This window comes from Capsicum annuum, chromosome 6, assembly GCF_002878395.1.
Source record: "Capsicum annuum cultivar UCD-10X-F1 chromosome 6, UCD10Xv1.1, whole genome shotgun sequence".
Classification (NCBI taxonomy): domain Eukaryota; kingdom Viridiplantae; phylum Streptophyta; class Magnoliopsida; order Solanales; family Solanaceae; genus Capsicum; species Capsicum annuum.
In genome coordinates, this window is record NC_061116.1 from 205600700 (window position 1) to 205615601 (window position 14902).

At 31.1% G+C, this 14902-nt stretch overlaps 1 protein-coding gene and 1 long non-coding RNA gene across 2 annotated transcripts in view; one reads left to right on the forward strand and one right to left on the reverse strand.

Moving 5' to 3' along the window:
- The first annotated feature begins 2754 nt into the window (after window positions 1-2754).
- On the forward strand, window positions 2755-4081 carry LOC107874759 (hydroxyproline-rich systemin-like). Its single transcript, XM_016721504.2, has 2 exons — window positions 2755-2874; window positions 3356-4081. Exons 1-2 carry the CDS (start codon window positions 2784-2786, stop codon window positions 3754-3756), a joined length of 492 nt encoding a protein of 163 aa, XP_016576990.2. The 5' UTR covers window positions 2755-2783; the 3' UTR covers window positions 3757-4081.
- A 5355-nt stretch (window positions 4082-9436) lies between these two features.
- LOC107874758 overlaps window positions 9437-14902 on the reverse strand; it is a 7413-nt gene continuing 1947 nt past the window's right edge. The window contains exons 3-4 of the long non-coding RNA XR_007056749.1: window positions 11386-11572; window positions 9437-9677 (exon numbers count right to left, since the gene is read on the reverse strand). This is a non-coding gene — a long non-coding RNA (uncharacterized LOC107874758). The remainder of the gene's footprint in view (window positions 9678-11385; window positions 11573-14902) is intronic.

The window sequence follows — 14902 nt, forward strand, 5'->3', positions numbered from 1 at the left end:
CTATGCTTTCAATTGGGTTTGGAAACTAAACACCTTGCCTCAAATCTACCACTTTTTATGGCTTTGTTCTCATGGCCAGTTGCCCATTACAGCTTATATCTATCATATTGGTCTCTCAACGCTCCCTCTCTGCCCAATATGCCACCTAGAGCTAGAAACCCCCAGCCACATTTTTACCCGCTGCTACGTAGCCCAAAAATTTTGGTTAGATATAGGTTTAAATCCCTCTTACCTTGATACTACAACCCAGCATTGGTTGAACTCTTTAAAAACGCATCCTCCCCTTTTCAGGATGCTTTTTGGATTGGCTGATTTTCTTCCCAATGGTTGTTTGGAATATTTGGCTAAACCGAAACCATAATATATTCCATAAAAAAGCCAATCTTATTAATTCTGCCGCAGTTAGAGCAAAAACCATGGAATATATTAATTATACCACCATTCCTAGCAATCAACATGGAACTGTTTCCATTAACGTTCGACGGTTTCCACCCCCTAACGGTCTTTACAAACTTAATGTCGACGGGGCTTTTTTAGTAGCTGACTCTAGATGTGGTTTGGGAGGGGTCATTCGCAACTTCTCAGGTGATTGGATTATGGGTTTTTCTGCCACGGGCAATAGCCACTGCCATACTCTGGCTGAACTTCAAGCCTTAAAAATTGGTCTTGACTTAGCCATCGCACGCAATCTCTTGCCTATTATTATTGAAACTGACTCGGTGGAGGTAATCCAACTATTACAACATCCTACCATGCCGTTTACTGATATTTTATCTCATTGCAGGTCAATGTTGAATAAGAGCATGGAGAATCCAGTGGTACAACATAATTTTCGGAAAGCTAACAAAGTAGCAGTAGTTTGGCCAGGGCAAGTTTCTCCTTGTCCCAGTTTGGTGAAGTAGTAGTTCTCCAGTCTCCTCCGTCTGCAGTTGTTGTACATCTATAGAATGATGCTGATGGTGTTTTTGATGATCGTTTTGTGTCCTGATTGTTATTAAATAACCTCTTATGCTTAGGAAATCAGTCTATTTTATCTCATGTAAATAGCAATGCTAAGCCCATTACTACTAGACCTGCTATATGTAATTCCCTCAATTTAGGGGCCTCTTCTGTGAGTGCGCCCCCTGTTTTGTGATAACTGTATCTCGTTATATATATATACATATATATATATATATATGTATGTATATATATATATATATATGTATATGTATATATCTATATATATCCACTTCACCAAAAAAAAATAAAAAATTCAAGTAGCAACCTAGGAAGATTGATCGTTTGGTTGGGAACAAGTTAATTATCCATGTATTAGTTATTTCACCATATATATGGGATAACATTATCCCATCACTAAGGCATAAATGGTGGGATAAGTAATCCCTTGACTAACTTATCCCATCAACTAAACATGAGATAAAATAGTTTCATAATTTATTTCGAGACTATTATAACTTATACCTCACACCAAACGAGTATTATAAATTGGTTATATTTTTCCTAAAATGCCCTTGTTTAAATTAAACAAAACTATTAATTAATCTTCTTTTAAATGTAATTAATTCAACTTGAAAAGAGGTATTTTGGGATAATTGCATAAAGTTACATTTTATTTTATGGAAATTAGTAGTTTATTAAGTAGAATGTCAAATTCAAAATGGACAATTATTTAAAAACGAACGAAGTAAATTGAATTGTACCTAACATATAACATATATAGGGACACGGGTGAACATCGAGATAACGTTGTACGGATGTTGTAATTTACCTAAAGTCCTGGAGATTAATTATTGATACACAGAGTAAATAATTTTCACGTGGTAATTGAGTCTATTAAATTGACTATATTGGTGGCCGGTATTATTATCGTACATTAAATCCACTCACAACTCAAAAACGAGTGACGAAGACTGACCACTAATAAGTTTAACTTTTGTGAATTTTTATTCCACTAAAAAACATACAGCGTTAGCGTGGGATGAATTTTGTCGCTAAACAAGACAAGAGTAAGTTGTTCGAATGATAAACATTCCTTCACTGCCAATCAAAAGATTGTGAGTGTCAGTCATCAAGGAGTAAACAAAAGCAGGAAGTTCCTAGGAGGGGTTAAAAAAAGAATTTTGTCATTAAACGACATATATCTATCACTAAACCAATATAGCTACTTATTTGAGTTGATCACTACTATGCTAGTACCAAACTTCTCACCAATGAAAAATTGTACTCCTATCATTTACTTCAAATACTACTCAGTACCTAAAATACCTTTTTTTACCTTCAAATATCACCCAATTTACATTACCAATCCATAATTTGAATTTTATGAAGTCTAAAAGGCGACGTCTAGTAATTGAGTCCTAAATTTAATTTATGTACATAGTTTAACAAATCTTTTCACCAACACACATGTGATTTGGGTCTGAGCTACTAAGTTCATCGAACTAATATTCTGAAGGCTACCTCCACATCAAGTTATAACAGTTAAACATTTGATCAGCGATCTTAGTTACGTTATTGTGTTAACCTTTATCCTAACGTATTAATTGCTTGTACTATATGATAGTATATCAACGTAATATGACTGATTAAAAATGAGTTAATTGCAGCATTTGATCCTCTACTAGATTGTTCAAAATATTATTCTAATTAACAGTTAACATCAGTTCCAATAAAGAAGGTTTGGTGCTAATGCACTGCCCACTTGAGCTTTTCTCCTTTTTTTTTGTTTTGTCTATAAATAGAGACATGAAAAAGAGGTCTGTTTTAAGCAACAAATAACGATGGCCAATAAAATGATTCTCTTCTTCACAGCATTCTCTCTTATAATTAGCTTTCTTATTTTCGCAGGAGCTCAAGCAAGAACTTTGCAAGGTACTTAATTATATATATATTGCAAAAACACTTTGTAACACCAATGGAAACTGCAATTTTACTCCTTTTTTTTTCACTTGACGTTAGTATTCATTGTCATTCTTTTTTGTTAATCTGCTTGAAATCCATCTGCTATTTCATTCATCCATTTCAATTTATTTGTCTTACTTTTATTTTTCTTCTGTTTCGAAAAAAAGAATCGTCTTCTGTTTTTATGTGGTGATTCTCTACTTTTAGCTTTCCATGTGACATGTTTAAAACTACAAGATTAAAGGACATTTTTTGACATGTTCTCCAACATATCTTTAATCAGATTTAAGACAACAAACTTTAAAAATCTTCTTTACTTTCTTAAACTCTGTGTCAATTTAAAACAAGACAAACAAATTGAATAAATCTTGGTTAGTATTTGATCTCCTTTAGCATGCACTTAATTACTTTTGTATTGTTGTGACCTAATAACTTAAATTATGTATGGTAGTTGATGCTTCAGGAAATCATCATCATGAGCTGAAGTTGAAGGCAGAAAGTGGTAAGTATGGAAGGGAGCCATACATAACAACTTTACCACCAGCATCATCTCCACCAAACAAGCAAGAAATAGTTGGAAGGCCTGGTCGTTTATTACCACCTCCTGCTCCCAAGCATTATCCAATTATTGGTCAACTCACAACAACTACTCCTGATCATGATGAGGTCCTAATCATCTTGCTTCCAACTACTACTAGTTCATCAGTTGGTGGGAAGCACGGTCATCTACACACTCCACCACCACCACCAAAGCCAGCAGATGAGCAGGGTCCAGTCAGGATCACATCCTCTTCTACTACTCAGCATATGAATAGTAACCATCACTTGCGGCCTCTTCAGGCTTCCTATTAAGCTTTTCTCTACTCTGATCCTTTTTCAGACCCTGCACATAACAAAAGGTTCAGTTTACCTCACATCGATTGGGACTTTATATGTTATAAAATGTTGTGTTGACTACGTACTAAGTAGTAAATCTAGTATTTGTTTTTTTCTTTTTAAGAGTAGTATATAACCTGGCGTTCACTTGATGAGTTATCTGGCTCTCAAGAATAATATGTGTAATAGATATGAATAGGCTGGTTAGTGTTATTCTATATATACGTGGAGGTAGCATGCTTTATAGTCTTGTAATAAATTAGTGACTTCGTAGTAAATGAATTTGAGGAGTGAATATTGTTGTGAATTATAATTAACGCATTGTTATCTATCCAGAAACGGAGTAATATATATCACATATGATATGATTCATGATTTATAATTATTTGAGCAACATTAATGATATGATCAGTATACTGAGAAACGTGAGTTAATAACTCAAATGATCACTGAACTTATAACTTTTTTCTCAAAAAGTCAGTTAACTTTATTTCTTACTTAAAAAGTTACTCAACTTAGGGTTGTTCTCTCAGAAAGTCACTCAACTTTGATTTTTACTTCAAAAGTCACTTAAGTATGAATATTTTACTTATAAAGTCACTCAACCTATTTAATTATTTGTTTTAATTAAAATTTGCTAACTTAAAATTTTATTTAAAATCAAAATTCTAAAAAAAATGAAAAAAATATTTGAACCATATTTATTACATATTCTCATGTTTACTTTAGATTTAACCCTCTGAAACTTTAAAATTTGCTAAATAGTTTATATAAATTCACTCATAATGTTAATATTAATTTTTAAGATTTTTTGAATTATATTCATTTAGTTGATTAGATTTAATTAACTTTCAACGTGATACTTATTTACGAAATTGATTTTTAATCATAATATAATTTTTTATATTACCACTTGTATAATATACATATGCATCAAATAAATACAATGAATTCTATTTCTAATAAGTTGATAAAAGGGATCGTTATAGATTTTAAACTAAAATGATATGATATAAAACATTACCAAATATTATTAAACATTTATACATTGTAATATATACACTGCAACGAAGTAAAATTACCCGCAAAAGTTGTACAATCAAATGAGTGTACTTTTAGGATATTAATTGATGATCTGTATGACTATATACACTTTATAGTATAGAGTAATCGTTAGACAAGAAAATAGTAGTAAAACAAAAATTCTAAGAAATAAAAAAGATATTCAATTAACCATTTAAATGAATTTTGGATATGGCCGGATCACTAAATTGATTGTTTAAATGAAATTTTTTAAATTACTTAAAGTTTTTGTTTTAAATATAAAAATTACATGATAACAAATTTTTTAATGAAAAAAATTAATTGAATAACTTGAGTGACTTTCTGAGAAAAGAATTCATAGTTGAGTGACTTTTGAAGTAAAAATTAAAGTTGAGTGACTTTCTGAGAAAAGAACTCATAGTTGAGTGACTTTTGAAGTAAAAATCAAATTTGAGTGACTTTATGAGAGAAAAATCATAAGTTGAGTGACCATTTGAGTTATTAACTCTGAGAAACGTAGTCAATAATTTAATTGATCTTTTGACCACCTATGTACAAGTTTGAGTTTTATTCTCGTAATGGTCCATAATTATGTCAAAAATATTGGTGGCACATCGACCGATTGAATCGAATTTGGACACATTGAAAACTAGTTGAACAAAATAAGGGGTTCAACATATATTATATATACATAAAAAAATTAATGTTAACCGTGTATAAATAGTATAATTTTTCGCTGAAGAAGATTCGGATGAGTTGCAAATGAACTCAAAAAGTTGAGCTACAAGTGAGCTAAAAAAATACTTCAGAAGAACCTCAAAAAGTACAAATTTCGCAAATAATTAAACATAATTCGAGTTGCAAATGAACTCAAACTGCAAATTTCACGTAAATTGAGCTCAAAGAGTACAAAATTCGCATAAATTGAGCTCAAAAAGTACAAATTTCACAGAAAATCAGTAAATCAAACACTCATGCAATAGAAAATAGAACATCATCATCACCAACAACAACAACAACAACAAACCCAGTGTATTCCCACAAAGTGAGGTCCGGGGAGGGTAAGATGTATGCAGTCCATACCGCTACCTCCGCAGAAATAGAAAGGTTGTTTCCGATAGACCCAGAAAATGGAACATCAACGTCAAGAAAAATTAAAAATCATCAAACACCCAACCAAAAATTGAGTCGCACATTACTAGAAACAAGAAAATCCAATTTAATAGTTCACGCAATAAAAAAATCAACATCAATGTTATTAGAAATCCAATATACTAACCTTAAAAGTTGTTTCTTCAATTAAAATATCTCAGATTGAAGAAAAATTCTAGAATTTGGGCCCCAAATATCACAAATCCAGTGAAACCTCAAAATATGAAACAATTCCCAAAATTGTACTCCAACCATGCTTAATCTTCTAAAAAATATATCAAAGAAACCTCAAAATATGAGAGAATTCCATTTCGAAAATAGAGACTATTCATCTATTGAACAACGTATGGCAATATCTTTATCTATTCATCTACAACAACAACTTTCTGTTGCCAAGAAGTCACCAATTTTTGCGAATAATTTGCGGAGAAATTGATTTTCACGAATAGAACCAATTTTTGTTTTCGCTGATGGAAGTAGTGAGAGAAAATTAGGGCTCGATTTTTGGTTTTCACGGGTTATTGGATGGTTCTAATTTTTGCTTTAGCGGGATATGAAAATGAGTGGGGGAATATGAAGGGATTTAAGAACTGTTGCAATTGAAAAGTAGGTGTTGCTATAGATTATTTATGAAAATAAGTGTTAAAAGTGTTGTTATATGGACACCAATTGCGACAGTTATAAATCAGTGACAACGGCTGTGTTAATAAATTGTGGCACTAGAATTATATTTTTTGGCAACGGTTGTAACCGTTGCTATAAACCGTTGCTAAAAAGTTTGTTGCCAAAGTCTCAATTTCGGTATGTCATTATGCAAAAATTTTAAAGTCATGAATGAGTCTTGTGCACCGTCAATGCATAAAATTTTTTACACTATCAGTTAATTTAACCTGCTATTGCAAGTTACTCAATTATTTACATAAAAATTAGAAAAGAAAAAATCAGGTAACCTGCAATAGCAAGTCAAGTTAACCTGATAGTGTAGAATATTTTCTGCACTGACAATGCATAAACCTTTAATTCAATTAACTTTAAAGTTTAATTTGTGAGTTTAAGTTTCGTGCACTGTCAGTGCACAAAATATTTTACACTATCAGTTAACTTGACCTACTATTGCAGATTACCCAATTATTTATATAAAAGTTAAAAAAAAATAGGTAAGCTACAATAGCAAGTCAATTTTATCTGATAGTGTAAAATATTTCACAAAACTTAAATTCTTAATTTGTATTGTGTTTTTACAAATATATGCAAGGTCTGCTCACTGAGTAGAGATAGATAGATTTTGTTTTCTCTGAAAAGATAAAATAAAGTCTGAAATTAATTAAAAAAAAACAACAGAATATAAATGATTATAAAAAGCAAAATCGATATGCATATATATAAATTTTGTACCTTTTTTTTCTTTTACAATCTTTAATATTATTTCAAGTAGAATTAAAATAAAAAATTTACTACAAATTTTTGGTAAAATGATCTAATGGATCTTATAGTTATGCGAGTTTATAAAATGAACACTTCTGCTTGTCAAAAAAATATGACATTCTGCTTCTAGCATTCTGTGGATTAATCACCATAAGCAAACTCTTTTGTTGGGTTGTAGTTTGCTTGCTGATGAAAGTTTTGAGACATATGTTTGGTTACTGAGAGCATGGCTATCGTGTATGTCAGGATGCCCTCCACAAACTATCATCACAGATTGCTGTAAAGCCTTGCCAAATTCAGTACATGAGGTCTTTCCTCGGGCTCAACATAGGCTTAATTTGTCAATTATTCTGGACAACATTGTTGATACAGTAGGGGAAGTCAGAAGTATTCCATGAGGTATTGGATAATAGAGTGTATAACTCTCTTAAAGTTGATGAATTTGAAGTTGCGCGGGAGGAGATGGCCCAGCAATTTGGATGTAGAGGCTATGGATGGCTTCAAAGTTTGTATGAGGATCAAGAACGATGGATTCCTATTTATATGAAAGATACATTTTTGGCTGAAATATCTATTAATGATCAGCATGGTGAGTTCATGTGCCCCTTCTTTTATGGATTTGTAAAGATACATAATTAGCTTATTTTATGTAAGCTGTTCGAATTTTTGATTCTATTCGTGATTTTTGATTTTTGATGGGTTCCTATTCGTGATTTTTGATCCTCCTCGAATTTTAATTTATTTTTGATATTAAATATTTATATTGGGTATGATAGTATTTAATTTCTTATTTTATTTAAATGTTAATAAAATTTTAGTTAAAAAAATTAATAATTAAATAAATTAAATTTTGAGATTTATTTTATTTTTATTTTTTATACTAATTTTAAAAATAAAAAAAAAATTTAATATATATATATATATATATATATATATATATATATATATATATATATACTATTTATTCTAAATTTTAATAAATAAATTAGTAGTTTTAATAATATTATGCTATATTTATTTTTGTCTATTTATAAATTGTTATTATGTTTTGATTAATATAAAATTAATTAATTATTATATTTATTGTTATTATTTTATTTATTATTATTTATTTTTATTTATTTGTTATTATTTATTATTATTTTATTATCTTCAATTAAAAAAAAAGAAAAAAAATATTTTTTTTCAAAATTCAAAAAAATCCTATCCTAATAGATAACTACTCCCCCATACCCCCCCCCCCCCCACACCCCCAAAAAAAAAAAATTTCTCTACTTAAAGGACTCCCACTCGCACCCCCAAAAAAAATTACGTACTTTTTCACATCCTCAGACACTGTATCAGACAAATCAGACAGAGATAAAAAAAATACGAAGAGAGAAAAATCAGACTAAAAAATTAAAGAGAGAAATCAGATAAAAAGTGAGAAGGAAACAACACTCAAAATCAAACACAAAAAAAAAAGAAGAGAAAGAGTAGCAAATGGAGTTTCGGTTTTCTATTCGAGCACTACTAGAAATTATCCCTATGGCAACGGTTCAAAAACCATTGCAATAGATACAAAAATCGTTGCCATAGATCTACCGCAACGGTTAGGCAGGCGTTGCGTATGTGAGCGTTGGGATAGGTCTATCGCAACGGTTATTGCAATGGTTACGACAACCGTTGCAATAGATAGACCTATTGCAACGGTTTTCCTTACCTCCTATTGCGACGCTTTGTATCTTCTATAGCAACGGTTAAGAACCGTTGCAATAGACTATATTACAACGATGAAAAAACGTTGCAATAAACCTATTGCAATAATTTTTGGATATCTACTGCAACGCTTATTGATCTTTTGCGATGATTTTTAACTATCTATTGCAACTCTTTCTGACACCTATTGCAACGGGTTTTTAGGTCTTTTGCAACATTTTTTTGCTACCTATTGTAACTATTATAATTAGCTATTGCAACAATTTTTGCCACCTATTCCACCTACTTAAAATACCATTAACAGGTCAAATACCAATTGAAATAAATACACACATCACAACAAAATCTTTCATTAATAATAATCCAAACTAAAATATACAACAAACTAGTAATCTAAACCCAAAAGAAAAATGTTATCAAATGATTGTTAGTTTTCCCACATAGCATCAAATTCGTGGCAATAAGTTTCACAAAATTCAAAATCATAAAGATCGATATTAAATCCTCTATCAACAATTCAAAAATCTTGTCAATTTCTTCATCCCTTCTTTCTTCATCTCCTTCATGATTTTGGAAACCTATAAAAAATAAATAAATAATTTTAATTAATTGGCACATAAAATGACAATATAATTAATTTCAATTTAGAACAAAAAGACAACTATAAAAATAATAAAGAGGGCGGGCAATTGTGTATAATAAAATAACGAGAAATAAAATGAAAATAAACAAAGCTCTTCACTCACAAAGACTTCAAAAGAGCATCTTGGAGAATAAAGACTAACATATAACACCAACAAATAACAACACCCATATGAATATCAATGAAACAAAGCACCTCATAGCTTCACACGTGACAAAATATCACAATGGTTCATTTTTTTAACTTCCATAAGGTCAACATAAATGTTATAGTAATTTCTATCGTCAAAATTAGCATTTAACAATTTTGACTCTCGTCATAGTAAAATCTTCCCAGGTAAGAGCAGCAGCTTGACCAACAACCAGGAAAACACCTATAGTGCTATGTAACTATAGGAAAACAACCAGGTTCCCATCTTGTTCTCGTGGTTCATCTCATGCACTACACTCTTATCTTGCATTTGGTGTTATGCATACAACATGTTGAATTGGAACATCTAAATATATGATGCCAAGTGTATGGCAGGATAGTTTACAGGGAAGAAACAGAAAGATTTGGGTCATATCTAATAAATCAAAAGTGGGGTATCAACAAGAACTCTCAAAGATTATTCAATACCAACTAAAAAGAAATTCAATTGTCAAAAGTGGGGTATCTATGCCTTGCACTCTATAAAACACCGGCCAAAAATGGTCAAAGCTAGACTACAAACTTTTCATGTGCTCTATAATTTCAGAATTGGGATCACCACCCCATTCTTCAAATACTACCAACAGGTTTTCACTTGGTTTCAGCCACGATCGCGGGACATGATAGCTGAAATTACCAGTTTCGCGAAGTCTTGACTATGGAACATCGGATTGAGTTGTCGTGTGAAATTCTCCATAGAAAGTTGATCTAGTACTAACTTCACTAAGTGTTGTACGAATTATGGATATCGCTTACCATCTTTAAGTAGGATTTCCATAGTTAGTCTGACATTTCTTCTCGTTGAATCCTCCAGGCGAGTTAAATGTTGCCTAGAAAAGGTATTAGTATACTAACTATGCGCTGTCTCGCTACAACATGTTATGCAACATCTTAAGATCGATATAAACACATGTCTATATGCAGTAGTTGACATTATAAGCGTCCTGAAAAATGTCTTGTACCAAGTCAGAGGTTGTTTTTGAGACATAAGTGAACTTTAAACCCATTCAACAGAAGAACTGTCACTTAAGGTGTGAAGACTTAGCGATTCGCCTTTTAGACCAACCTATGAACAAGCAAATCATTAATTATTCAAGCATCGACACTCTACATTTCGTTCTAATGGTTATATAAACAATCCATACAGTTCCTACCCAAAATTCAACGATACAAAGAAATTAGGAGATGCACAGACTAAGAAAAAGTAGTTTGTTAGGAAAAATTGTGTTGTCATAGTATCGAATAGAGTGTTTTTTTCAGCTACCGGCTAGTTTTCCATTTACCAAAACATGTAAGACATGTCCTGACGACATAACAATGAGATAAGGGTCCTTTCCATTCTTTAGAAATCCTTCATTTGATGTTATATTTACACCGGAGAAAGTAACAAAAATATTATCCGAGGAAACCATATATAGTCACTTGAAAATAACAAGAACATGTAAGGTACTCACTCTGTCATATATCATAGATAGTCTGATGAATCTCTGGTGACGTTTTTCTGTTCCCATAGTCCATTAGTTGTAAGTGTATCGCTGTCATAAATAGTTGGTATTTCTTCATTGTATGACTGCCAAGACAATCCACCACCTGCAAGTGTCATCTTTATGCTCGATCCTTGGGAGCTAACCTGTAAAACCTCTGCACCAAATTCTTCTACAGTCATCACAACATCGTTTGTTTTGGTACTCTTTGGCTATTATAGCGAAATAATGTTATGGAAAATATATAGTATAATATAACATAACATGAAAGATCGGTTCCACAGAAGACATGGCCATTACAGCAAAACAATCGACATTCTTGCCTTTGCGGTGTTATAAACAGCAGTTTTGCAGTCAGGAAGAAAGAATGTTAATGGAAAACGGAGGAAGATCATATGGCTTATTATGAAAGCTAACTCCAACTGAATATTTAGCGTCATAGGTGGACAGGAATGCAACACAAGCTCTAGATTTTGATCTGGACATGAGCCTACGTTGGTCACAAAAATTGTATATAGCATTAGAACAAAAATCATGACGATTACAATGACATATCGAGTGGTCCCACATAGTGAAGTCTTAGGAGGGTAGAGCTTACACAAACCTTAACCCTACCTCAAAGGTAGCGAGGCTGTTTCGATAAACCCTCGGCTCAAGGAAAGAAAATAGAAACCAACAATAATCTATATCAGGCTAACCTCTTGATTACTTCAAAAACAGAAACCAACAATAAATCGATTCCCCAAACCATAATAATTCAATTCCATAATAATTCAATCAAATTAGTACCTTCTGTTGACACCCAATTTTTGCCCTCTACGACTAAATTTAATCCTGAGTTTCTTCAGTTTTTAATAAATCAAAATAATTATTTCATCCAAATAAAAAAAAAACTTAAAATATTTTTAGTACATGATTTTGTCATTTTAAGTAGCGATTATATACTATCGTGTTCAGTTATACGAGATTATATAATTTATTACTTAAATATTTATTTTACAAAATATCGGATTTAATTAAGGTTTATCTTGAAAATAAATTCAAATGATTAAAATCTTAATTTAAATATAATTTATTCTCCAAAATAATTTATTTGGATAAATATGCATTCATTTTATTAAATCAAGAAGCTCGGGATTAAAAAAAGGTATTAATTCTTATCGAATTTTAATTTAATTTAGCCAATCTATTAGATTTGACCATAATTGAAAATTGGTCATAATTGCAATGCAATTCGTCAATTAATTTTTAATTTGGTCAAAATAAATAAATATGGCTAAATTTTAAATTCCAATTGGGGTTATATTTTAAATAACCCCCAAATTCTCAAGAACTCTCATAACTTTTACCCAATTCCCACCAAAAAATAAATTCAAATTGTACTATTCCCCCCAACTTTGTCCTTTTCCAATTTTGAAATTCAAAGATTGTACTACATTGTACTATTTCCCCCCCACATTATCTTCCACCTCACCTTATCTTTAATTTTTACATTCCAAAAACTCCCCTAAATGCTTTTTCTCCCACATTGTTAGATGACAAGAAATAAATCTCTATCCTTTCCTATAAATACGTTTCTCCCACATTGGTGGAAAGAAAAAAAAATACCCCATTCTCTCCTATAGATACTACCACTACTTTGGTAAAGAGAGGAGGGAGAAGGAAGAAAAAAAAAAGGTTAGAAAGGGGAAAAAAAATTCTTTTGAGCAAAAATCGTTATTTTTATTTAGTAAAAATTTTTGTTTCATAAAGTTGATCGGCTAATCAAAATTTTTGAGTTGCCGGCGACGTTTTTCGCTGGCGGTTGATTCCAACGAAGCTCGTAGTCTCGTTTTGCTGCCCCCCAAAAGGTTAACACATCTTCTTTTTTTCTTTTTTAGTATTTTAGTTTTTATTATCGTTTTTCTCTTCATCTTTTTTCTTCTTCGTAGTTCGTAGATATAATTTTATTTATTGGGATTGTATGTTATAGATGGCCTTGAAGGCCCTAGGACGTTGTGGCTAATTATTTTCATGTTCATGATATAAAAATGAGCTAGCAATAGTTGTATGTGCCTTTTTTGACTTTATTCTTTGATTATTTTAGATAAAGTTTCAATCTTTGCTTAAAAGATGTATTTATGCTTTTTTTAAACTCATTGTTGTTGGATACATTTGTTTTTAGTATGTAAAGTTATTTTCTTTATGTTTAGAAGAATAATTAATTTGAATGTTTTGCCTTTTCACCTTATTCTTTGATTATTTGAATAAAGTTTAGATCTTTACTTGAAAAACGATACTCATGTCTTATTTAAACTTATTGTTGGTAGATATATTTGTTTTTAGCATGTAAAGTTATTTCCTTTATGTTGAAAAGAATAGATAATATTGATTGTTTCTCTTTTTTATACTTTATTCTTTGATTATTTTGGATAAAGTTTAGATCTTTACTTGAAAAACAACACTCATGTCTTGTTTAAACTTATTGTTGGTACATATGTTTTTCTTAGCATGTAAAGTTGTTTATTTTATGTTGGAAGAATAGTTATTATTATTTGTTGCGCCTTAATAAAAATAGTAATTAGTTAAGTTAAGAATTTGTCATTTGCTTACTAATTATTTTAATGGATTTCAAAACCCTCATATAAGATATAAAGTGCTAGCTTTATTTTTCATCCAAGATGTTTATTCTTCTTTGTTCACATGTTGTCCTTTCAAAATGATAAGAAAGTTCGAACTTTTGCGGCTAAATAAAATTATTTGGATATTTTTGACTCATGCATAGTATGATTGTGAAACTTTTGCTTTGCATTTTTTATTTGTTGACTCTCATTCTTGTGAAAGTGTGCTTATTTTGGTCATTCAAAAATCGGTTCTTGATAGTTTCTTTTACTTTGAAATATGTCACTTTTATGCCTTGAACATATATTAATTTCTTTATCTTTTCTTTGTATGCAAAAAATATCTCGAGTCCAAATGGACTCCTCTCCTCCTGCATTTCGTAATGGGTAAATGAGGCTCACCCCTTCGAGTCAAGTTCAAAGTTTAAACCCAAGGTCCACTACATGGCGTGCGGGTGCTAGAAGATAGACAAAGAAGGAAAATGGGTCAAAACCCATTGATGAGGTCACTAAAAGACTTGAAAAGTCTCAATTTTTATTATTGTCTTCTTTTTATTTATTCATTTAGTCATTTATTTATTCATTCATTTAGGCCTCGAAGCCAAAGTTGTATTTAATACAGGTGGAGCAAAACTCAAGCCAAAGGCTCGAAAAATAGTTTAGGACAGATGAAATGAGTTGAAAGCCCAACTAGACTAGGACAAGTCTCGTTGATTTGGGCCTAATGGCCTAAATCCTTTACTTTTTCCTCCCTTCCCCTTTTATGTGTTTATTTGCATATTAGTTTTTTTTAGACTTAGTTAAAATCCCTACTAAGTCGCCTAAATTTATTTTACACAAGTCTTTTTTTTAAAAAAAATCAAATCACTATTTCAACAAATTAATCT